Source organism: Boleophthalmus pectinirostris, unplaced genomic scaffold (assembly GCF_026225935.1).
Source record: "Boleophthalmus pectinirostris isolate CB_2022bp ecotype Guang Dong unplaced genomic scaffold, ASM2622593v1 HiC_scaffold_14, whole genome shotgun sequence".
Lineage (NCBI taxonomy): Eukaryota > Metazoa > Chordata > Actinopteri > Gobiiformes > Gobiidae > Boleophthalmus > Boleophthalmus pectinirostris.
Window position 1 is genome coordinate 35,043,439 of NW_026571047.1, and position 26,740 is coordinate 35,070,178.

The 26,740-nt window shown below is 41.5% G+C and overlaps 1 protein-coding gene across 6 annotated transcripts in view; it reads right to left on the reverse strand.

The window, feature by feature from the left end:
• Positions 1–26,740, reverse strand: part of qki2 (QKI, KH domain containing, RNA binding 2) — a 59,531-nt gene that overhangs the window by 2,818 nt on the left and 29,973 nt on the right. The window contains exons 4-8 of one of the 6 annotated variants that reach the window (XM_055150069.1): positions 24,132–24,275; positions 19,192–19,279; positions 13,006–13,281; positions 10,413–10,436; positions 7,977–8,045 (exon numbers count right to left, since the gene is read on the reverse strand). In XM_055150069.1, coding sequence (XP_055006044.1) covers positions 7,977–8,045; positions 10,413–10,436; positions 13,006–13,281; positions 19,192–19,279; positions 24,132–24,275 — 601 coding nt within the window. Of the gene's footprint in view, positions 1–2,665; positions 8,046–8,340; positions 10,437–13,005; positions 13,282–19,191; positions 19,280–24,131; positions 24,276–26,740 lie in introns of those variants that run through there. The other 5 variants (XM_055150068.1, XM_055150071.1, XM_055150070.1 and 2 more) reach the window with 5 other exon arrangements.

Below are 26,740 nucleotides of genomic sequence, written 5' to 3' on the forward strand. Positions count from 1 at the left end.
AATAAAATCTACACCCAGAGAAAACTGAACAAAAAAACTCAACATCTGCAGTGGTTTTAAAGATCGTTTGTTTTGTTTCCGCTTCAGTTTCCACTCGTTTCACCGTCAGCGCCGCCCGTTAGCTCGTGGCTAATGCTCCAGTGTTACGTCTATGGGAGCTCGTGCCACCGCGCGCCGCTAACGCTACTCATGCTAAAGAAACCAGAAACCATGAGACAGGAGCATGGTTCAGAGGGGAGCCCTTTTACAGACGGACCCCGGGTTTAGTCAGGAACTTTACGCCGAGAAATACGATAAGTTTGTGAAGGTTTGGTGAAGTTTGCGTGGTTCAAAGTCCGAGGAGTTTACACAGAATTTTTTTATTTTTATTTTGGTTGTTTTTTTTTTATTAAATTTATTTTTTTAATTTTTATTTTATTTATTTATTTAAATTTATTAATTTTTTTTTTTAAGTTTACACAGATTTTTAAATTTTGTTTTTATTAATTTTATTTGTTTTTTATTTAGTTTTTTAAATTTTATTTATTTTTTTATTAATTAATTTTTTTTAAAAGTTTACACAGAATTTTTTATTATTATTAATTAATTAATTAATTTTATATATTTTTAAAATTAATTAATTAATTTTTTTAAGTTTACACAGAATCAGCAAGTTTAGCTAGAGTATATACTTAACGACGAAAGTGACTCTTAACTTCAAAAATAAGCTACGATTTGACGGAAAACGTCAAATAAAATATCAAACATGTTACTCTGACATAACCAGGGCGTCTGTGTTTATAAAATGAGGTTTTATCATGAAACCATGTGTGTTTACGCTAAAGAAACTAGTGCTAATTAAAGCTAATGGTGCTAACAGGCTAAATTGCTAATGACTCGGGGAAAACCGACGTCCACCTCGAGAAAGTGCAATGAAACGGCAAATCAGATCGAGGTTCTGAAACACACAGACTGAAGAAACTCAAAATGATGAGGATTATTTATTATTATTCAAATTTGGCGGGCTGGATTAAAAAGATTAAAGGGCCGCATATGGCCCCCTGGCCGTAGTTTGCACACCCCGCTCTAAAGTGTCAGAAAACTTTTGAAAGAACACTAAGGCGAGTCGCTACTTAACATCGTAAAATCTCCACTGGTTTAATTTAAAAACTCTCTGTTAGCTTTATGATGCTAATGGATACGCTAGCTTGTTTTTGCTTTTTATTATATCGTTTTGACCAAATTAAACCGTAACGTTTGTTTGTCAAACCAACACAAACCCGACCAAACTCTCACCAAACCGTTACCGTAAACCTGGGCGTAAAAACAGACACACAAACTCTGTGCTTCGGAGCGGCGGGTGATTAACTGAGTATGATTCGTTTTAAGGATTAGCTTCGTTAAGCAAAAGAGACAGCGATGAGTGTTAAAAGTGATGGTTTTAGAAGACATCAAAACTACAAACTACAAGAATTTGGTCCGAAACATTTACAGATTCATTTCAATAACCATCTTTATTGCCTGTAGTGTTTTTCTTTCACACAGATATAATATATAGATACAGAACACCATAAGGCCGGTGGAACGACGAGGAACCACCCGGATTTAAATAGAACCGCGCTTCAAAACAGTAGCTACACACTCATTTGAATATACACTTTTCTATATAAAAAGCATCGTAGAAACAAAAAAATGTACAAACTAAAAACTAATAAAAACTCTAGAGTATTTCCAAAGCGTTTTCTTCATAAAGGCTTTTCCCTATATACACAAGAGCAGCACCAGTGAGTGTGAGCGTGCAGACGGAGAGGAGGGGCTGTAAACACTCAGACAGACGAGTACAGTCAGATTTAAACACCGCTAACACAGTCTCAGTAGTTAACGCAGCGCTGTGTTAAAGTAGTACTTTTACAGGACGTCTGCAGCTCCCACAGGACCAAGAGCTTCTGCACTTAAAGGGATAGTTTGGGTTTTTTGACATGAATCTGTCTGTCATTCCCATGAGCAGTGTGATGCATCCACACTGACTCACCCCCGACAGCGTCCGGTGAGTCCAGATCCTGGCTGTTTTCGGTGCTGACGAAAGTCGTCCGGCAAGTTGTTCTGGGGACAGTAAAATAAAGCGTTTTTCTTCTCAAAACAACATGTGTTCAAAAGAGTGACATATTTGCATCACAAAACCTCCGTCCTCTAAAAAGTCAAACCTCATAATCACTTGGCACTATTTTCTCTCCGTATGTATCACTGCGCCCTGCCGCCAGGTGACAGGTGCCTGGTTCACAGCCTGGAGAATCAAGAGTTTGCATCATTTTTTAGATATATTCTTATGTGTCTTATACTAACTTATATACTTATGGCTCTGGCTCTCACGTTAACTCTCTCACGTCGCGGCGTCTGAGCGTGTAAACACTGCAGAACAACTGCAGAAAGTGATGGATTCGTGCGCGGCTGTCACCTGGCGGCAGGGCGCAGTGATACGAACGGAGAGAAAATAGTGCCAAGTGATTATGAGGTCTGACTTTTTTGGAGGACGGAGGTTTTGTGATGCAAATGTGTCACTCTTTTTAACACATGTTGTTTTGAGAAGAAAAACACTTTATTTTACTGTCCCCAGAACAACTTGCCGGACGACTTTCATCAGCACCGAAAACAGCCAGTATCTCGGTTCACCGGACGCTGTCGGGGGTGAGTCAGTGTGGATGTACGACACTGCTGACGGGGACGACATAGATACATGTCAAAAAACCCGAACTATCCCTTTAAAGGTCCAATATCACACTGTCACATCATCCCAGTGTTCTGTTGGGTTCATCAGATTTAGAGTTTTCAAACGCCGCTATGGAAGATAATTTGTTCCATCAGATTTTGAATTTTAAATAAGACTGAATTTCTCACTTTGAATTTTTTAACTCTGAAAAAAGATGTTTGAATTATTTTTATTCCGAATTTTAGTTGCTGAAATTCTAAGTGTACTTTTTCAATATGTTTCAAATTCAAAACAAAAATGTAACCTTTTAAATATTCAGCGCAGATATTTTTAAGTTCTCAAATTCAGAGTATAAAGTTCAAAGTGTAAAATTAGTAACAAAGATCGGAGACGTGAGGAAGAGGAGGCTGTTTCCTAATGGTTCTCATTTGTGGGCGGGGCTCGGGGTTTTGCTGAGGCGAATTCTGACCAATCAGATCGCTTCACTGCTCCGTTTCCTGTTTGCTACCGGGTCAGATAAAGTTAAAAAATTAACGATATTTAAAATTCAAAATCTGATGAAACAAATGATCGTCCATCGTTCTAATGTGGTTTCCTCGTCACAAACAGAACTGGGGTTGTGGTTTTTTTTGGTTTTATTCATATATTTTAAACACACAAACCTGCAAATTTAACACGAGTTCTTCTCTCAGCCTGCAAACACTCTGTTCCACCTTGTGATGTCATCGTGTGGTGCTACAGGAAGTGCTCCACCGTGTTTTTAAACTCCACACACCTTCACCTAGAATCATTTCAGTCCTGGAGCCGCTGAACTCGACTGAAATAAATCTGATCTGAACTAAAGGTAAAAGGAGCTGTTCACATGGAAACTACCACTTCATGACATCACAAGGTGGAGCAGAGCGTTTGGAGCTTCGGAGATTGACTTAAATCTCACCGGGGTCAGTTTAGTCAAATATTGGACCTTTAAATAAAAATCACAGCTGGATTAAAATCACGTATTTGACAAGAAAATGAACAATCATGAATTATTCTTAGTTTTAACAACTAATTTGTTCGAATGAGTTCATAACTAAGTGGTTCTGCAGACGAGTTTCCATCGCTCTGAGCAGCACTTTGAAACCGTCCTGTTCATAAAACCTCCTGCACAAAAACACTGGAAAAAAACAAACTCCAGATAAATTAAAATGACTTAGATTAAGAATATTTCACTTTATTTGAGTTGATTCAATTTGAAAAGTGAAATGATCGACCAGTGGAATAAGTTTGTTTTTCTTAATTCAAGCAACATCCGATTTAGTTTCTTATTTTAAGTGCTAAAAGTTGTTGTTTTTCTTTTTTTAAGTGCAGCGTGATGTATTTTTATATTTTAAGTACAAAAAGTCAGATCATGTTACTTTTCATATGAAATTTACTCAAATCCTGATGAAACTTTCTTAATTCAAGTCGTCTGAACTCGACTACATTTTGTTTTTTTCTCTATAAACTTGGATTTAGTTTCAGTGTTTTGGGATCAATTTAAAGCTGCATTATGTAACATTTGTACTGCTCGTCTCCTGGAGATGTATTTGCTTTGCCTGGAAAAGTTCCACAGTATGACATTAAACTCCTCTGTCTCTATGGAAACGGGAAGACGCCGACGACGACGACGCGTCAAGTGCTTTTTACTCACAGATTGACAGAAACTGAAATGAGAAAACGTGAGACGGATGGACGATAATGCCACACTGCGGAACATTCCCAAAGCAGGAAAGTTACATAATGCATCTTTAAACCAAACTACATTCATTTTATTTATTATAATTTAACTTTAACCAGGATAATCTCACTGAAATGAGACTGAGTCCTGGTCCAGTGCCCAAAGTGGGAGAAGGACAAAACACATTCCCACTTAAATTTTGTTTGTCTCTAGCTGCATTTTTGTCTTAAAATCAACAATATTGAATAAAAAAAATCTACTTTAACTAAACAAATACTAAAATGAATGTAACCAATAATAATTAATTTAAAAACTAACTTAAAAAACTAATTACAGTTGTTTAAAATCACTTTTGCAATTAGCCTGTTACATATAATTAATTAATTTTTACAAGTTAATCCAACTTAAAACAAACATCAATATAATTTTACAATCATGGGTACATATTTACGAATTTATCCTGAAATCAGTGAAATTAATCCAGCCATAATTCTATTTTATAAAATACTAAGACATACTATTTTTGAGTCTGGTGTGATCCTGTGAGAGCTGCAGCGGTCACTGGGCACATTATTGGGATGTAAAAGTCATTAATTCATTTGTGTAAAATATAATAATAGTAAAAATAATAATAATAATAATAATAATACATCTATGGAATGGTTTGAGGAGGTTTAAAGATCGGCCTACAGTGTTTGTGTAGGTTAAAAGGTAGTAACAAAGTCGAATAAGAGTAAATCAGATGGAGTGTGTGGAAGCGCCGGGGCCTCGTGAGCGGACTGCACCACTCGCACTCACGGGAGGGGGGGGGGGGGGCAGGGGGGCAGGGGGTTTGAAATGGTCCGGTCCGGTTCAGTCCAGACCGAGCTGAGGGCGAGTGACAGAATAAAAGGCATGCTGTGTGCGGCGAGTGGAGGAGGGGAGCGAGGGACGAGGCCAGAGACGCCGGCGACGGACGAACAAACAAAATGGACGACGAGAAAAAAATACAACAAAACAAAAAACTAAACAGTGTGACAAAGTTCGGCTGTTTACGATCGGAAAAGTGCATCAGTTTTAAGAAATTAATGAAGCTAAAATAATATGGAAAACCGGTCTTGGTCTAGTCCTGGTTTAGTCCTGGTTTAGTCCTGGTTTGGTCCTAGTTTTATGATGGTTTTAGTCTTGATGTAGTCTTGATTTTGGTCCTGGTTTGGTCCTGAATTAGTCCTGGTTCAGTTTTAGTCTAGTCCTGATTTAGTCCTGGTTTAGTCTTGGCCTAGTCATGGTTTAGTCCTGGTTTAATCCTGATGTAGTCTTGGTTTGGTCCTTGTTTAGTCCTGGTTTGATCACGTTTAGTCCTGAGGTAGTCCTGGTTTAGTCCTAGTTTGGTCCTGGTTTGGTCCTGGTCTGATCATGATCTAATCCTGGTTTGGACCTGTTTTAGTCCTGGTTGAGTTCTGTTTTGGTCCTGGTTTTATCGTTGTTTAGTCTTGATGTAGTCTCAGTTCAGTCCTGCACTAGTTCTGGTTTAGTTCTAGTTTAGTCCTGGGTTAGTCCTGGTTCGGTCCTAGTATGGTCCTGGCCTAGTCTTCGTTTAGTTCTGATTTGGTCCTGGTTTAGTCCTGGTTTAGTTCTGGGTTTTCCTCTGGATTTTATATCTAGTTGTAAAATGTAAAACTGAAACATGTCCAGGTCCAAAGACTAAGACAAAAAAACAGTTTAAATTACATAAAATTAAACTTAATTAACTTAAAATTCAGAAGCATTTTACTCAAATTATGACTAATATTAAATTTAGACAAATTTAAACTCTTTTATATTTACATTTAAAGTGACCAATGTTACTAAAATTGGCCCCATAAAAGTTTTTACATTTACAACATGAGGCCAGTGAACAGTGACAACATTTACTTTACTTATTTTATTCTTTCTTTATATATTCTACATTTTCTTTGTATAATTTTATAATTTGACTCCCTCTTATATTTACATGTATTGTTGATTATCTTAATTAAAATAATAATAAGAAGAATAAAAAATTGCACCTATAATTAACATTCAACATTTTTTTACTTAAAATAATACATTTTAACTTAACTTAAAAAAAATAAGTTAAATTCCAATAATTTTTCATATTTTGATCTAAACAAAATATTTAAGTTAATTTACTGTTGTCACGCAAACAGTGGGATAAGTGTCTTGCCCAAGGACACAACAACAGTATGTGCTGGAATTAAACCACCAACCTCCTGGTGCTAAGGCTCTAACACCGTAAATTTAGTTTATCTCTATTTCTTAAATTAAAAAAATAAATTACGTTAACTGTGTTTCCAGTTATTTTTCTTATGTTGATCCAAACAAAATATTTAAGTTACTTTACTTAAAATCTTTACGTTCAGTTCATGTAAAAATATAACATTGGAAAAAGGTAAAGTGTAGTAATAACAGCTAAATATTTTTGAGTTAATTGGAGAATTTTTCTGTTTATGTTTTGATTGAAGCTCCGCCCAGTTTTGAAGTCGTAAAACAGCCAAACGTCGCCAAAAACTTCGTCAAAAAACATTTTGAACATCGTCACTGGAAAAAAACAAACTCTAGTTAAGTTAAAATGACGTAAATTAAAAACATTTGATTTTATGTGAGTCGATTCAACTTAAAAAGTAAAATAATCGACCAATGGAACAAGTTTGTTTTTCTTAATTCAAGCAACATTCGATTTTGTTTCTTGTTTTAAGTGCAAAAAGTTTTTCTTATTTTAAGTGCAGCAAAATGTATTTTCATATTTTAAGTACAAAAGGTTTTGTTCCACTGCAGATTATTTTACATGTTTAGTGAAATTGACTCAAGTCGTCTTAATCCGTGTTTCACTGGTTCATTTGTTTTTCAAAGTAAAACCAAAAATAAGAAATCGAAAAAACTAATATTTTCTTCATTATTTGTCTCCAAAACCAAAATGAAAAACAGATAACGAACCGAGACCAGGACTAAACCAAGTCTGGGACCAGACCAGGACTGAGACTGGGACCAGACCAGGACTGAGACCAGGATTTACACCAGGACCAGACCAGGACCAAGACAAGGACTGAGACTTGGACCGAGACCAGACCGGGACTGAGACCGTGATTGGGACTGGGACTGAAACTGGGCCCAGACCTGAAAACGGTTCAGTCCTGGTTCAGTCCTGGTTTAGTCCTGGTTCAGTCCTGGTTCAGTCCTGGTTTAGTCCTGGTTTAGTCCTGGTTCAGTCCTGGTTCAGTCCTGGTTCAGTCCTGGTTCAGTCCTGGTTTAGTCCTGGTTCAGTCCTGGTTTAGTCCTGGTTCAGTCCTGGTTCAGTCCTGTTATCTGTTTTTTCATTTTGGTTTTGAAGAAAATCGTAGGTTCTTTTTTTCGTTTTCTCATTTATGTTTTTACTTTGAAAAGCAAATTAACAAAAGACTCACAGATTCATCTTAATTCATGTCGTCTTAACTTGACCAGATTTCGTTTTTTTGTGCGTCGCTGCGTGGCCGGCCCCGCCCCCTCCTCGCCGTCGTCTGATTGGTCCGTGTGTCCCTGTGTTCCTGTGGGAGTTTCATGCACGTTTCACACAGAGCGCAGGAGCTAACTGACCTCTGTCCGTGACCCTTTGGTACGGGTGCGTTCTCTTCTCCTGACGCCGGACTTTAGCGCTAACGGCTCCTGCTCACGCCGCCAGAACAAAAACATAAAGAGTTATTTTTCAAACAGAGGAGATCCGGGACAAGTTCAGGAAAAAAAAAAAAAAAAAAACCCCGGAGAAAAACAACAACAAAACCAGGAGTGGACAGTGCGCTAAGACTGAGGAGGCAGGTGCAGGCGCCAGTGTCCGACAGGAGCAAAAACACACACAGGAAACATCGATTCAACTTTACAGACGCTGAAAAACATAATACTGATCTCGTACATGAAAAATAACACCCAGGTTTGTTAAAATGACTTTGATAGAGCTTTTGTGGAACTTCCGGTTTATGGTTTTCTGTGGTAAAATGTGAGTGTAAAAGTCTCATGTTTTCTCCAGCAGTGTGACGAGGTTTTGTTCCTGGATAATGACGATGTTTTTGACGATTTAATTACTAAAAACGTTCCCAAAAAGTGCTGACTGAGGTGGTGTCCACACAACAAAATTTTTTTGGTTGAAACTGTGAAGTTTTTATTCGTTCTGACCTTTCGTACATGTTTAGTTTTTTGTTTTTTTAAGCGGGTTTTTGAAATCCTAGAACGCCGGCGTCGCGTTGTCGTGTGGACAAGCAAACCGCAGCTTTTGGAAAACGATGATGTTGCGACCGCGTCATGGTCACGTGACCAGAGGAGAACCCTGCGCAACAACCGGTAACAACCATAACAACAAGCATGGCGGACGACGGGGGAGTTTGTGCTACGGACGCTTCTAAGTCGACGTTTATATGATGACGTCTGAACAGGAGACGCAAAAGTGGCGTCACGTCTTCACTTTTTATTCCATGTTTAGACGAGTGTTTTCAGGAGGAAATCTGTTGCAGACGGTGACGCAAAAGTGTGTGGAACTGGATTGTGCATGTGTCAGGTTTCAGTGTCCTCGTACACGACCTGAGCAGATCTGACCAGAGTTTTGCGTCTTGGGCAGTGTAGAGCGAAACACTACAGCGGAGTGTATCACCTTTTCCACTCTGGAGGTGGTTTCAGATTTTTGTGTTTTTAAGCCCCAAAAACGACGTCACGATGAAAGACACTTCGGTTTAGACGTTTAGATTTTGTCGTTTTTACTCTCAAGTGTAAACTGACCCTCAGAGTGTCCCTCTTTTATCCCCCAAGGCTCCTCCCCCAGGACAATTAACACAAAAATACTGGTTTTCACTAGAGATGTATCGATATCCAAATCTTTCGATACGATATTATCACGATATGCATCCATCGGTACCATATTTATTGTGACATTTTGAAGAGGTTGATATAATTGTAGACAAAAACATGTTTCTGCTTTTAAAATACCTTGATGAGATTTTGGTGTGAATTATTTCCGTCATAATTCAAATATCAAACATTTACACGCCCATTTTGACAGAAAAACATTAACCGGAAGTTCCACAAACGTTCACCGCGACACTTCGGCCGTTGTGAAAAGCTCAATTAAAAACATTCGACTTCATTTGAGTCGATTCAACTTGACAAGTAAAATAATCGACCAATGGACTAAGTTTCTTTTTCTTCATTCAAGCAACATTAGCTTTTGTTTCTTATTTTAAGTGCAGAGTTGTTTTTTGTTTTTCTTGTGTCACAAGTTGTATTTTCATATTTTACGTACAAAAAGTTTTGTTCCATTGGCAGATCATTTTACGTCAAGTGAATTTTATTCAAATTGTGATAAAACGTCATCTTAACTTGACTACAATGATAAACCATTGTGTATTGTTTTGAAAGTTCCACAGTGTGGCATTACACATAAACATCGCCCACATGAGAACTGAAGCGTTAACCTTCTGGATAACGGGCGGATGTTTGTACCGACTGCTCGTGTGTTTTGTGCTTTTTGTTTTTTTTGACACTGGAGCTTGCACCAAAAATGTGCCCAAGTTTACATCCAGAAATTTCCCAGGAATCATGTAAAAAATATTTAAAATAAAATAAAATAACATAAAATATATATAAATCTGATAATTCTGTGGTCCTTTCTCTTTAAAAAGTTACTTGTACAATTAGCCTACGCTTCACTAGCTTAGCTTTAAGTCACTCTAGTTTAGCCGTGATCAAAATAAGCGTCCTACAAAAACAAGTATTAACATTTAATCTAAGACTTCACTACAACTGCGTTAAAATTGAAGCGGAAAGAAGCTAAAAACGTTAAAAATGTAGCGGTCATCACACCAAACGCTAGTCTCAGATGTGCTAGTACAAAATGTGCGAAAACAAAAGCGCTAAAACGGAGAAGGAGGAGGACAGTAAACAGAAGGCAGTCCGTGTGTGCTAGCCTTAGCTTAGCCTTAGCTTAGCTTAGCTTAGCCTTAGCTTAGCCTTAGCTTTAGCCTTAGCCTTTGGTGGGAAAAGCCATACCTGCAACGACAAAGGGAGAGGGGACTGTTAGGCCAAAATGAGCATCGGGACGTGAGGAAAAACCAGAGGATGTGTGAAGAGGCCGGACCCAGACGCAGGAGCACAGACAGGAGCACTTTACACACTTTACACACTTTACACACTTTACACACTTTACACACTTTACACACTTTAGAATGCTGCTACTCTGACACTGACGTCTAATTGTTTGAGTGGCGGCATTTTCCATTTTTTATCAGACGTCGCTGCACTCCCACATTTTTTTTCCCCTTGGTCGGAGCGGCGGCACTTTAGTTTTTTTTTTTTTTTTTTTTTCCCAACGTTCCGTCATTCCGACACACAAAGGAATTATCAAGTTGTGGCGGCGCTTTTTACGGACAATATTTTCATGGACTGGTGGTGTAGGAGACGCAATCCGTGTGGCATGGTTTAGTCCTGGTTTAGTCCTGGTTTAGTCCTGGTTTAGTCCTGGTTTAGTCCTGGTTTAGTCCTGGTTTAGACCTGGTTTAGACCTGGTTTAGTCCTGGTTTAGACCTGGTTTAGACCTGGTTTAGACCTGGTTGAGACCTGGTTTAGTCCTGGTTTAGACCTGGTTTAGACCTGGTTTAGACCTGGTTTAGACCTGGTTTAGACCTGGTTTAGACCTGGTTTAGACCTGGTTTAGACCTGGTTTAGAGGTGTGGTGTATAAAAGGCAAAAAAGGTGACTCTCCAAACTTCTGAGTAGGTTTCAGATCGGTGACATAAACAGTGTGGGAATGTCGGGTTGTCGGAATGACGGAATGTCGCGGTGGGCGTCTGTCGGAATGTACCCCAGATCCTGAAATATTTAGACCAAAGTCCGACATGTTCAGTGTGAACTCCAATAAACAACAATAAACATGTTTAATGGCAAAGAAGAAAATCAATTTGTCAACTGGACAAAAGTTTAGATCTGGTTTAGTCTCTGAAGGTGATATTTGGAGTAAAACGTTTGAGAATCACTGTTACAAAAACCATCAAAACAGAACCATCTCCATGGAGACGAGCAGGTCCTGCACCCTCCACCTCACAGTCTGTATAACAAACATAGACTGAGTGTGACGTCATAGTGTTCACAGTTACAGGAGCAAATCTGGACTCAAGCTCTAAGTTATGATCACGATTTTTTTAAACGGACAAAATAGCGTAGATTCAGAATCATTTGTCGCGGGTAAATACGAACATTTAAGACCAAAATGACGAGGCCACAAGATCCTAATGTAAAGACAATTGGAGCCAGAGGCAGAAGGAGCCGGAAGAGCCTCCTGGAGAACTTCCTGTTTGACACACGACGGCTACAGCGTTAACTATGTCCACTCATGTATCTACGGTCCATGCTCCACCAGGAAAGTTACGCAGTGCAACTTTATACAGATCTAAAACAATTTAATAAAAGAAACGAGTCTGCTGACGTGAGCGGGGGGGCGATGCCAGACGGGGCTGGAGGGTCACGAGTACAGAAGCCGAGAGGGGTCACAACAGATGCAAATGCCACAACACAACAAAAAGCCACAACAAACCAAAAAAAGCCACAACACATTAAAAAGCCACAACAGAAGTGACCGCGAGACTCTATTTTCCGACGGACCGATCAAGCGGCAAGTGAAGAAGAAGAAGTACAACGTGAAAAGTAAAGGAACGGAGAAGTTGGAAACGTAAGTTAAAGTAATTTTTTGTTTTATCGTTATTCGTTTCACGTTGTAGTGGCTTTTTAATGTGTTGTGGCTTTTTAATGTGTTGTGGCTTTTTAATGTGTTGTGGCTTTTTAACGTGTTGTGGCATTTGCGTTTGTGTTGTGGCGTTTGTATTTGTTGCGGCGTTTGCATTAAAATAGAGTCCCGCGGTCATTTCCGTTGTGGCTTTTTTTGGTGTGTTGTGGCATTTGTATTTGTTGTGGCGTTTGCGTTTGTTGTGACCCTCTCGGCTTCCGTACATGAGCCTCTTCTAGAACGACAAATGCTCCCGCAGAGCAAAAGACTAGTGCCCCATTTTCACAGGACATTCTATGGAGTAAAAAAGCTTTCAGAAATATTCGTGTGCACAGGACAGAAATGTGTGAGTATTTGTCTGTAGTTGGGTATAAAATAAATATTGTTAAACTCTTGAATGAGTCCAGTCGTACATAAAATGTGTTGTGTGTATTTTATCCATCAGAAAATATGAACTGAAAAGTTACGACGTCAAGAATTCAATCATCAAATGAAATTTATGATTCCGTTTTCTTCAGTACGAATTTACAGACGCGACTCGACTGTCAAAAATACAACATCACTTCACAGACTTTATTACGACACAGTGGGTTTGTAACGGTGGAGCTTTAAACTCCGTCTTAAAAATAAGAGAATAAAGTTTCCTCAAACATGAATCACTCCAAATAAAACTTCAGAGGGTCAGAGAAGGAAAAACGACTAGAACCTGGAGAAACATCTGAGGAGAACAGTTCTGCTTTAATGTGTGAATCAGAATAAAACTTTGACATTGTGCCTCCCGCTGCCTGTAGCTCCGCCCCCCGGCGCCAGCCCCCTCACACACCCGTGTCTGTGAACGCTCCTGCTTCTCCCCCTCGCTCTTACCTAGCACCCCGCTGGAGTCGATGGGGTACTCCAGGATGGACGGCGTCAGGGTGTACGGGTACTCGTACGGCGCGTAGATGATGCCGGACTCGGGGCCCTGCTGCACCAGCGCCGCGTGGGGATTGGCTCCCGGGACCAGGGCGGAGCTCTGGATCTGACGGATCAGAGGCATGATGGGCGTGGTGACGGGGGCGGGGTTTCTGAGCGGCGGCAGGACGGGGGCGGGGCCTGTGATGATCCGCGGGGCCTGAGGGGGCGCTAGAGGGAACGCCGCCGCTGCACACAAACAGAAAGAGAGAGTTTTATTAATGACAGAGAAAACAAACAGAAGAGAAATTTTACACATCGTCTGAAGTTTGTGGAACTTCTGGTTAATGTTTTTCTGAGTAAATATGTGTCGTTTTCTCCAGCAGCTTCATAAATCTGCCCAAATCTTCAACCAACAAACTCCACAAAGGAGAAACATTCTTCATGAACAATTTATCCACAAATATCAAGAGAAGAAAGAACAAAACTTAAAGGAAACAACGAGCCACATTAATCACACAACAAACTCAACTCATGTTCTGGTCCTGGAGACATGGAGCATTTAAACGTAAACATCATGAAATTGATTTTTAATTTTAATTGTAGAATGAGTCTGAGTCTGAACAAGTTCTTCTGTTTTCTTCAGGATCAGAACATGAGTTGAGTTTGTTGTGTGACTAATGTGTCTCGTTGTTTCCTTTCAGTTTTGTTCTTTCTTCTCTTGATATTTGTGGATAAATTGTTCATGAAGAATGTTTCTCCTTTGTGGAGTTTGTTGGTTGAAGATCTGGTGATGGGACATTAACTCTGTAGTTTGGGGTCCTCACTATAAAACACTATATAAATGCAGAATTTATTGTTCTTGACACATGCACATCTCTGTTTATTTGAATTATGGTGGATTGGAAATTTTTTGTCTTATCAGTTCAGTCGCCAACTAGAACACCAGAGCTGAAAGTAGTTTTTTTTTTTTTGCTAGTATAATTACATTTTTGTTACTGTAGTTAGTAGCGTGACCTTCGTGGGGACCGTGTGTTTTCTGTTTCTGTCCCTCGGCTCTGGATCCAGTCGCTGTTAGAGACCAGAGGCCGAGTTTGGACCTGTTTTTAAATCACTCCTAAAAACGCACCTTTTTTCTCTCCTTTTAAATAAGTGACATGTATATTTCTTGTTGAGTATATTTTCTATGTTTTTTAGTAGCTGTATTGTGTTTGTACCATATATTTTCTTCTACTGCGATTGTCATTGTCTGTTCTGTGTTTGTGTTCAGAACTTTGGCCACATGTAAAGTTTTTAAAGTGCTTTATAAATAAAGTTGGTCTGGTCTGGTCTTCTCATTTAATGTCATATTGAGAGAAAATCCTCGGTCATTAGTGGCACTGAGGGCAGTTAGTCGGGGGCCCCTCCAGGATTCAGGGGGCCCAAAGAAGCCGCCTACGTTTGCCTAATGGTAGCACCGCCTCTGCTGATTGGAGGGTTTCAGACGACATCACAATATTCTATAGAACAATGTTTTTAATACAGACGGGGGCAGAATGCAGATTTTTGTTGCCATAGAGTGAGTTCTTGTGTCTGGACTTTGACAGAAATGTTCAGGTTCCACATTTGTGTTTTTACCTTTTGGATATTTCAGGGTAAAGTACAATTTAATCAAGAGGAAAATCTGACCCTCGCCCCCCGTGTGGGAGTCTGACATCATCACAGTCAAGAGCACAGGTGTCAAACATACGGCCCTGGGGCCAGATCCGGCCCTCCAAGACCTTTAATGTGGCCCTCGGTTGATTTTCTACTCAAATATTTTAATTATATTTTCTATTAAAATGTTGTTAATTTTCTGTGGTGTTTATCACAGCAGCGTCTCCAGCGTCTCTGTACGTGGCCCCTCCCACCAGAGCAGCACAAATGAAGACTTGTCTCTTTCCAAACGCTCTTAAAGGACGATCGTTTTGACTGTTGACCGTGACACCCTCATCAGAAAAATGTCCAACATGAGAAAAGTGGAGCCGAGTGCAGGATTTTACAACAAAAAACAAAAAACAAGTTCATGTTAAAAACTTTGTGTTGAAATTGTATTTTTCTTAAAGTTTCAGGTTGTTCATAATATTATAATATTTAGTAACAGAAAGAGTTCATCAATTTAAAAAGATTTCTGTAATAGATTTGTGTTTCTCTGCACAAATATTTGAACTTATTGTTATTTTTGGGGTTTATATGACATGAGTTTTCTGATCCGGACACTTTGGATCAAAGTCGGTTGGACACGACCCCCGGAACAAAATGAGTTTGACACTGCTGATCTAGAATCTGAAAACCACCGATAGGAAGATGTGACGTCGTCTGAAAGACAGCTACAGAGTTCTACAGAGTTCTACAGAGTTTTACAGAGTTTTACAGAGTTCTACAGAGTTCTACAGAGTTTACAGAGTTTTACAGAGTTCTACAGAGTTCTACAGAGTTTTTACAGAGTTCTACAGAGTTTACAGAGTTTTACAGAGTTCTACAGAGTTTTACAGAGTTCTACAGAGTTCTACAGAGTTTTACAGAGTTTACAGAGTTCTACAGAGTTTACAGAGTTCTACAGAGTTCTACAGAGTTTTACAGAGTTCAGTTTACAGAGTTCTACAGAGTTCTACAGAGTTTTACAGAGTTCTACAGAGTTCTACAGAGTTCTACAGAGTTCTACAGAGTTCTACAGAGTTCTGAAGGCGCCTGTTCATCTGAAACTACGACATGGTCAAGTTTTAGAACATGAATGAAACTATTAACTCAGATAAACAAAGATGCAGCTGAAGTGTGTCATCTCCTTCTTCTTGTTCTTTCTTTCTCTCCTCCTACTTCCTCCGCCACTCCCTCCCTCATTCTTCCTCCCTCTCTTCCTTTTCTCCTTCCTCCCTCCCTCTCTTTATCTCCTCTAATCCCTCTCTCCCTCTTTCTGTCTCCCCTCCCTCTCTTTTCCTCTTTCATTCTCTCGTCTCTTCCCGCTCCTCTCTTCCGTCCTCCCTCTCTTCGTCTCTTTCTTCCTTTTCTCCTCCCTCTCTCTCTTTCTCTGCTCCTTCTCTCTTCTGCCTCCTCCCTTCCCTCTTCCTCTCTTTGCCTCTTTCATTCTCTCCTCTCCTCCCTCCCTCCCTGTCCTCTCTTAATCCCCCCCCCCGTCCCCGTCCCTCCCTCGTTCTCTCCGTCCGTCGTGCAGATTCCCAAACAGTGGGCGCAGGGACACGTTTGTACAATGGACAGAAGACGATTGTGACGAGACAAACGGGACATTTAAGTGTGGAACAGAGGAGCCACAGTGGCTCATACAGAGACGATTGTAGAGCGCCCCCTGTCTGCCAGCGCGCCCGCCGCCCCCGCACGCCCCCCCGCACACACACGCATTTAAATATACCACACGGGGGCTCGGGGACGGACGGGAAACGACAACGAGAGACACAACCACAGTCTGAGGGTCCAGCCCCGAGAAAAAACTCTAAACCAAGACTTTTCAGAACACAGGGAGGGGACCTGACACACGGGGGGGGGACCTGACACACGGGGAGGGACCTGACACACGGGGAGGGACCTGACACACACAGGGAGGGCATCTGACACACGGGGAGGGACCTGACACACGGGAGGGGACCTGACACACGGGGAGGGGACCTGACACACGGGGAGGGAGGGACCTGACACACGCGGAGGAACCTGACACACACGGGAGGGACCTGACACACACGGGAGGGACTTGACACATGGGGAGGGCACCTGACACACACGGGAGGGACTTGACACACGGGGAGGGCATCTGACACACGGGGAGGGCACCTGACACACAGGAGGGACCTGACACACACGGGAGGGACCTGACACACACAGGGAGGGCACCTGACACACGGGGAGGGACATGACACACACAGGAGGGCATCTGACACACACGGGGAGGGCATCTGACACACACAGGAGGGCATCTGACACACAGGGAGGGCATCTGACACACACAGGAGGGCATCTGACACACAGGGAGGGCATCTGACACACACGGGGAGGGCATCTGACACACATGGGGAGGGCATCTGACACACACAGGGAGGGCACCTGACACACACGGGAGGGCACCTGACACATGGGGAGGGACCTGACACACGCGGACACTTCAGGACATGTTTGTAGAGTCTGAACTCCAGATTTAGCAACTTTTACACAGAATAAAAATGTAAAAATAAATAAAATAATTTTTAAAAATTAATAAAAATTAATAAAACACAGGGTTAGTTTTTATTATTATTATCATCATTTTAATAATAATAATAACACACTCTGCATCTTGTCTTTTGTTGATTTTTTCTATTAAAAAATGATATTTATATGAAGTATTTTTTATTAAATTATTATATGACATATTTACATTTGCTGCCAAATGTTGAGGTCAAACAGTGAGAGTAGAGGCGCACACAGGGTTCTGTAGTGCAGTTAATGTCCTAAATGGAGTATTTGTGGTATTTCAAATTAAAACAAAGTGTGTAAAACTTTATACTTTTGCAAACCACGAGTTACGATAAACAAAAATGTGTCAGGAGTTTTTGTGTTGATACAGAACTGTGGAGTCTGTGCCAGGCGACTCTTTTCTACTGCACACTGAGGTCTGCTGGTGTCATTTTGGTCCTGGTCACACTGTTACACGACCCTGACCCCAGAGAAATAAGTTTTATATAACTATATAACTATTTGTTATTTTATTCTCTTGTGATGTGTGACTCCTGTGTCCAAGTCATGTCCCTTGTGGATCAATAAAGTTTGTTTGAGTCTCCCTGGGATTCAGTACGAGTTAGTCCGGTCATCTTGGTGTTTTTATTGTACTTTTCACATGTTTCTGTGTGTATATGTGTATGTAACTGTTTCTTCTGTTTTGTTGACTTGTATGTGAAGCATGTATGTGAATGTGCTGTAGAAATAAACTCGAACTGAATTGAATAAGTCTAATAAAACGCCATAGACACACGGGGAGGGCATCTGACACTTTTACTTACATTTTAATGATACATATATCTTTAAATGTTTTTGTAGGGCCAGACGGATATCATGGGCACTTGGAGACATATTGGCCTAAATCTTGCCTTTCTGGGCAGGTTAGACCTCGTTATAAACTCAGACTCTCTGTTTGAGTCAGGATTAAAAGGACACTTGTTAGTGCAGACTTGTGATGTGAGAGGAGCCTGTGTGAGCGTTTTGGTTCTTTCTCGGTGTTTAGCCGCTGTAGCTCCACTTAAACACTCTGTTTTGTTACACTGTTGTAGTGCAGGAGTCTCCAACCTGTGGCTCGGGAGCTACCAGTGACTCTCCACCCCGTTTTAAGAAGCTCACCAAGGGATTCCTGAATTACAAGTATTGTCCTGACGCCTGACTTTGTTCACCCATGTATAAATAATGGTTTGTGTTTTATGCTTTATCCAACTGTACCTCATCTCAGTCTTACCATGGCTTTTATGTAGACTTTATTTTCTACGCCTGCTAAAATTTGTAGCTCTGCGGAATTTTCGGTTTGTAAAGGTCGCTCACCTGAGGAAAAAGGCTGGAGACTCGTGTTCTAGTGTAAAGTGACTCTAGTGTCTCTGCACATGTGACTGGACCTGCACTGATGTGTGAATGAACTGTGAACAGAAGTGTGAATGATCCACATTTACACATTATTACTTACCGCCGTGCGCAGCATTTACCGCTAAAGGCTGATAGTGGCAGTTTTTACTTTCTTCACTGGTAAAATGTGATGTAAAAAGCAATTAGTCCAACCTTCTGTCTTTAAGTATGACGTAAAGACGCAGAATAACAATAAATGTCTCCTAAACAAACACAATTTAAAATCCAGTAGAGCCGGACCTAAGTTTTAAAATCAACTGAAGATTTATAGTGAATTTTTACTTCACTAAATATATCAGCTTTTATATCGGCTCCTCCAACTCTCATTTTATCGGTTTCATATCGGCCGCAAAAAAGTCCATATTGTTCAGGCCCTTTTTTTACACAGTCTATGGTTTTAAGAGAGAAAAAAAATCAGTTTTAAAGAGACTTTAATTCCCTCTGCACTTTCTAATTCTCTCCTAATTTTCCATACAAACTGAAGTGTGCACTTAAACTGAACATTTCCACAGATTTGTACATATATAAATAGTTCTAGATTGTTCTTACGCGTCTTGATGTTGGCGTCTCTGTACGTCCCGTTCAAAATGGCGAGCTCCATCAGCTGCATCTTCTTCAGGTTGTCCTCCCCCTCGGCCTGAGACGCAAGAAGAAGAAGAAGAAGAAGAAGAAGAAGAAGAAGAGAGAAGGTCAGGGTCAAACCTCAGAACCAAACTGGGACTAAACCAGGGGGCGGGGACAGGGGGTGGGTGAAAACAGACATTTCCTGAGCACTCAAGCCTCAAATGCAGAATAAAAGAAACAAACAGGCATGTCCCAGGTGTCTCTATTTTTAACTAATCTGATCCTGACAACAGTAAATAAACATAAACTGACATTTGTTCGGGTAAAATAAAGAAAATCTGCTTAAAAACAACAAAACACAAAGAAAATGTGACTAAACTGACTCATGTTTGTTGTGAATGGGTCGAGTGCAGAACAATTTTCTTTATTTACGACTCGTTTCACATTTTTATTATCACCAACCACCACAAACCGAGAGTGTCCCAGTTTTTTATCTTGAAAATCTGGTCGCTCCAAATTTTTTCTGTTGTTAGCTTGCGTAGCGTTAGCTGTTAGCTTGAGTGCTTGAGTTTTTCTGTTGTTAGCGTCTGTAGCATTACGCCCAATTTATTTATTAACTACACGTCGAAGCGCCGCAGACAATAAGTTCTGTGATTGGTCGTCTCTACATCGGCTCTACAAACATTGCCTTTACTGTTCTCCACTTTCCCACTTCATTTTGTAACACAAACGCTAGTTTTAAGTCCTCGCTTCGTGTTGTGACGGTGAATTACTCGGCGACGCACAGACGGCGACGCAGATCCATGAATCAAAAACGACTTTGTGTGTCCAGAAAGACGCCTAATAAATAAAATAAATGTATTTATAAACACGACGGTGACAAGGCGACTATAATTCAGCCTTTAGCCGTTAGCTCGTGTATTTTTTTGTTTCATTTTCTGTTGTTATCTTGCGTAGCGTTAGCCGTTACCTCACGTGTTTTTAAGTGTATTTTCTCTGTTTAGTTTTCTGTTATTAGTTTTTGTAGCTTTAGCCGTTAGCTCGTGTATTTGAGTGTATTGCTTCTGTTGTTTAGCTTTAGCCATTAGCTTTTATTTCATTTTCTCTTGTTAACTTGCGTAGCTTTAGCTGTTAGCCGTGTGTTTTTGAGCATATTGTTAATGTAGTTTTTCTGTTGTTATCGTGGTTAGAGTTGGCCATTAGTTCATGTGTATTTAAGTGTATTTTCTTTGCTTAGTTTTCTGTTGTTAGCTTTCATAGTTTTAGCCGTTAGCTCGTGTATATATGAGTGTATTTTTGTCTAGTTTTCTCTTGTTTTCCTTCGTAGTTTAGCCATTAGCTGGTGTGTGTTTCAGTGTATTTTTAGTTTAGTTTTCTGTTGTGATCTTACGTAACGTTAGCCGTTACCGAGTGTATTGTTTTTGTGGTTATCCTCTATAGTACGGGTGTCAAACATACGGCCCGGGGGCCAGATCCGTCCCTCCAAGACCTTTAATCTGGCCCTCGGCTGATTTTTTACTCCAATATTTTAATTATATTTTTTATTAAAATCGTGTTAATTTTCTGTGGTGTTTATCACAGCAGCGTCTCCAGCGTCTCTGTACGTGGCCCCTCCCACCAGAGCAGCACAAATGAAGACTTGTCTCTTTCCAAACGCTCTTAAAGGACGATCGTTTTGACTGTTGACCGTGACACCCTCATCAGAAAAATGTCCAACATGAGAAAAGTGGAGCCGAGTGCAGGATTTTACAACAAAAATGGATTTATTCCTGTTTACAGACAAGTTCATGTTAAAACTTTGTGCTGAAATTGTATTTTTCTTAAAGTTTCAGGTTGTTCATAATATTATAATATTTTGTAAAAGAAAGAGTTCATCAATTAAAAAAGATTTGTGTAATAGATTTGTGTTTCTCTGCACAAATATTTGAACTTATTGTTATTTTTGGGGTTTATATGACATGAGTTTTCTGATCCGGACACTTTGGATCAAAGTCGGAACTAAATAAGTTTGACACTCGTGGTCTATAGCTTTAGCCGTTAGCTCTTGTATATTTGAGTGTATTTTTGTCTAGTTTTCTGTTATTTGCTTTTGTAGCTTTAGCATTAGCTCTTGTGTTTTTGAGTGTATTTTCTTTGTTTTGTTTTCTGTTGTTATACTTCTTAGCGTTAGCTGTTAGCTCATGTATTTGAGTGTATTGTTTCTATTGTTATTTTGCGTAGCTTTAGCCGTTAGCTCCTGTGTTTTTAGTTTAGTTTTCTGTTGTTATCCTCTGTAGCCGTTAGCCGTTAGCCGGTGTGTGTTTGAGTGTATTTTTTTAGTTTAGTTTTCTGTTGTTAGCGTTTATAACATTAGACATTTGCTCATCTATTTTTAGTTTAGTTTTGTGGTGTTATCTTGTGTAGCTTTAGCCGTTAGCTCGTCTATTTTTAGTTTCGTTTCTGTTGTTTATCCTGCGGCTCTTTTCTCTCTCGTCTTTGTCCCGGAGTCAAACAGGGACAGAAATATGGCCGCTGCTCCGGGACGTCGGATTTTCTCTGATTTAAACTGATTTAAAGTTAAAGCGGAACATTTTTAAGGCGTCGGAGAAGTTTCCATGGATCAGGACGATTAAAAAAAACAAAAAAACTCAGGTTGGACCAGAGGTGAAAAACAAAGAAGAAGATGAAGTTTAATATCACAAACTCAGAACAAAACCAGGAATAAACCAGGACTAAACCAGATCTGAGTCAGGACTAAACCAGGACTAAACCAGGTCTGAGTCAGGACTAAACCAGGACTAAACCAGGACTAAACCAGGTCTGAGTCAGGACTAAACCAGGACTAAACCAGGTCTGAGTCAGGACTAAACCAGGACTAAACCAGGTCTGAGTCAGGACTAAACCAGGACTAAACCAGGTCTGAATCAGGACTAACCAAGGACCAAACCAGGACTAAACAAGGATTAAAACAGGACTAAACCAGGACTGAACCAAGACTAGACCCAGGACTAAACCAGGATGAAACAAGGATTGAACCGGGTCTAAACCAGGACTATATCAGGCCTAAACAAGGACTTAAAGAGGACTGAACTAGGACTAAGGACTAAAACAGAACTGGAACTGAAACTGAACTATAAACCAGGACTACACGAGAACTAAACCAGGTCTAAAGAAGAAATTAGAAGTCAAGACTAACAGAGCTCAACTGACCTAGGACTAAACTTCTATACCAGGACTAAACCAGGACCATACCGGAACCAAACCAGGACTAAATCAGGACTAAACCAAAACTAAACCCAAACAAAACAGAACTAACACAAAAAAAACAGAGAACAGGACCAAACCAGGTCTGTATCAGGACTAAACTGGGCTCAAACCAGGACTAAACCAGGACTAAACCAGGACTAAACCAGGACTAAACCAGGACTGAAGCAGGTCCAGATCGAGGCTGAACCAGGACTTTCTCTTTCCCAGATTTGGAGGGCGGTGGTGGATGACATCAGTGTTTACAAAGCCAAGCCCGTCCCGAGCCCGGACTCTAACCGGTTTGGAGTGGGACTCTCTTTGGGCCTGGATTGTAACCGGTTTGGAGTGGGACTCTCTTTGGGGTCAGGATTGTAACCGGTTTGGAGTGGGACTCTTTGGGGTCGGGAGGAGCCTGAGCAGAATGTGAGAAATGTCCCCGTGTCCCCCTCAACGATTGTGAAGGAACAAAAAGAACAGAAGACCACAGAAAAAAGAGAGAGAGAGAGAGAGAGAGAGAGGGAGAGGGAGGGAGGGAGAAGAAGAAGGAAGGAAAGATGAGTGAGGAGAGGGAAAGAGGGAGAGAGAAGGAGGAGAGGGGGAGAGAGGAGAGAAGAGAAAGAGAGGAGAGGGAGAGAGAGCAAGAGAGAGACGAAGGAGGGAGAGAGAGAAGAGGAGGGAGAGATAGAAGAAAAAGAAAGAAGAAAAGGGGGAGGGAGTGTGAGAAAAGAGAGGGAGGAACGAGAGAGTGAAGAGAGGAGAGAAGAGGAGGGATGGAGAGAGACGAGGGAGGAGAGGAAGGGAGGGAGAGAGAGGAGTGAGGGAAGTGAAAGAAAAGAAACGAAAAGAGCGAGAGGAGCAGAGAGGAAGTGAGGAAAGAGAGGGAGGAAGGGCGAGGAGGAGAGAAAGTTGGAATATTAGTTAGAAAGAGAGAGAGAAGAGAGAAAGAGGAGAAGAGAGGGGTGTGAAAAGAGGGGAAGGGAGAGAGAGAGACGAGGGGAGAGAGAGGAGAGAGAGATAGAGGAGAGAGAGAACAGACCCTCCATTCATCCTGAGCCCTTTTCAAAGCAGCGTCGCCATGGAGACGCTTTATACCCCGAGACTAATTACCCTAAAGCGACGGACAAAAGAGGAGAGAAAGAACGAGGGATCACAGAGAGAGAGAGAGAGAGAGACCACCAGAGGAACGAGGGATCACAGAGAGAGAGAGAGAAAGAAAGAGAGAGAGAGACCACTGGAGGAACGAGGGATCACAAAGAGAGAGAGAGAGAGAGAGAGAGAGAGAGACCACCACAAAAAACAAAGCCCCACATGATGTTATAATTCCCCTGTGAGACTCTCCAAAGCATCCACAGATCATCTCCAAAACCTCTTCAAAACATCTCCTGAACATCTCCAGAAAGTCTCCACAACTTCTCCAAAACATCTCGATAACGTCTCCTGAATGTCTCCAAAACGTTTCCAGAACCTTTTCAAAACGCCTCCAGAACCTGATCCAGTCTGGGTCAGGACCTCAGCTGGAGGAACCCACCAGACACAGGGAGAACATGCAAACTCCAGAACCTTCTTGACCTCGGTGACGCCCGCTGCAGTTTGATCTCAGCTGCAGTAGTCACAGTTTTCATAGTAGAAGTATTTCTAGTAGTAGTAGGTGTAGTATTAGTAGTATTTGCAGTAGTACTGGGAGTATGTGCAGTACTCACGGCGGGCACCAGGAGCTTCTTGACCTCGGTGATGGCCCTCTGCAGTTTGATCTTGGCGCGGTTGTGCGTGTCCTCCACCGTGATCAGGACGTGAAGATCTTCACTCAGATGCTCCCAGTTTGGTTTCCCCCGATTCATCTCCTCCTGAAAAACACCAAAAACACCAAAAACATCAAAAACACAATTCATCTCCTCCTGAAAAACACCAGAAACATCAAAAACACCAAAAACACGATTCATCTCCTCCTGAAAAACACCAAAAAAACATCGTTTAAAAACATGATTCATCTCCTCCTGGTTTCCAGTCCTGGGTTTAGTCCTGGTTTAGACCTGGTTTAGTCCTGGTTTAGTCCTGGTTAGACCTGGTTAGTCCTGGTTTAGACCTGGTTTAGGTCCTGGTTTAGGACCTAAACCAGGTTTAGACCTAAACCAGGTTCTAAACCCTGGTTCTAAACCCTACCAGGTTTAGTAACCTGGGGGACTAAACCAGGGACTAAACCAGGACACTAAACCAGGGTCTAAACCAGGCAGGGACTAAACCAGGTCTAAACCAGGACTAAACCAGGTCTAAACCAGGTCTAAACCAGGTCATCTCTAGCCGGACTTGAGTTGGTTCCAGGTCAGGACCAGACTCGGTGTGAAAGTCCTGGTCCTGACTGAATAAACACAAGTGTCAGATGAGTTTAATGCCGCACTGTGGAACATTCCAGGAGCCTCAGTAGAATCTCCATGGAGACGGGGGGGGGGGGGCACATCTGTGAATCTGTGACGAGTCAAACCAAGAACCAAAACTACCTCCACTCGTTTAACACTCCTCCTCCTCATCTCCCTCCATCTCTCTCCTCTTTTCTCACTCTCTCTGTTCTCCCACATTCATCCCTCTCTCTCTCCTCCTCTCTCCTCCTCTCTCCTCTCTCTCCTCCTCTCTCCTCTCCTCCTCCTCTCCTCTCCTCTCTCTCCTCTCTCCTCTCTCCTCCTCTCTCTCCTCCTCTCTCCTCTCTCTCTTCCTCTTCTCTTCCTCTCTCTCTCCTCTCCTCCTTCCTTCCCTGTCTCCTTCCCTCTTCACATACTTTCCCGTCTCTCCTTATCGCCTCCTCTCCCTCGCTCCTCTTCTCCCTCCATCTCTCTCCTTTCCCCTCTTTCTCTCTCCCTCCATCTCTCTCCTCTCCCTCTCTTCCTCCCTAACACACTTGCCCTCCTCTTCTCCCTCTCATCGCTCTCTTCTCTCCCTCTCTCCTTCTCTCTCCTCCTCTTCTCCTTCTCTTTCTCTTCTTCCTCTCTGCACATTCTTGTCCTCCTCTTCTCTCTCTCCCGGCAGCAGCAGCTCTGGACTCGAAACTCTGCTCTGGTCTTGGTCCCAGACTCAGACCGGGACTGGGACTTGGACTGGGACTTGGACTGGGACTCGGTCTCGGACTGGGACTGGGACTGGGACTGGGACTTGGCCTGGACTTTGTGGGGACTTTTTGGGGCCCTGGATCCTGGACTCATCCATAAACATGAGCTGTGGCTGTGATTTCGTTTCCGAAACGTCTTTTGTTGTTTTGTTTTTGGGGCTCGGAGCCGTCGAAAAGAAACAACTCTCTCTCTCCCTCTCTCTTTCACTTTCACTCTCTCTCTCTCTCTGTTCCCTCTCTCTCTCTCTCCATTCTCTCTCTCCGTTCTCTCTCTCTCTCTCTCTCTGTTCCCTCTCTCTCTCTCTCTCTCTCTCTCTCTCTCTCTCTCTCTCTCTGTCTCTCTCTCTCCGTTCTCTCTCTCTGTTCTCTCTCTCTCTGTTCCCACGCTTCTTTCCTCTCGTCTGGAGACAAAAGTGAGTTGAGTTAATGACACAGACGTGTTTCCTTTAAACTGCTCCATATGAAGCTGATAATTACACACACCGACCTTTACACACGTCACACTTCACACACTCACACTTTGGTAAATGGTAAATGGTCACATTTTTCTATAGCGCTTTTCCACCTTCAAGGCTCAAAGCTCTTTACAACAAGGAACCACTCACACACATTCACACACCAGTGCACACAGACACTAGGGGCAAGGTGGGTTAAGTGTCTTGCCCAAGGACACAACAACAGCATTCATCTGTGGGAGCTGGAATCACACCAGCTCCTGTGGGTCAGTGGATCTGACCACTCAACCTGTGATGTTTATGTCGAGAGCTGGATTCAAACCACCAACCTTCAGATCAGTGGGCGAATGCTCAACCAACTGAACTACTGCCGCCCACTTTGATACTTTGTCACACTTTCACACACTTTCACATGTCACACTTTCACATTTTCACACGTCACACTTTCACACTTTTCACACACACATTCACACGTCACACGTCACACATTTAATTTTAATGTTCAGTCTAAGTCTATGTCTAAGTTTAAGTCTAAGTTTATAAACGCTGTGATGTTCGTGTGAATCCATCTTTAGACAAAACTAGACAGAATCAGATTTAGAGATTTAGAGATTTAGAGATTTAGAGATTTAGAGATTTAGAGTTGCTGCTGCTGCTGCTGCTGATGATGATTTTGTGGCTTCTGTTTAATAAAGTTCCTCGGGTTTGGGGTTTAGAGCTCGTTTTAGATTTAAACTGGAGACGAACTCGTTTAAAA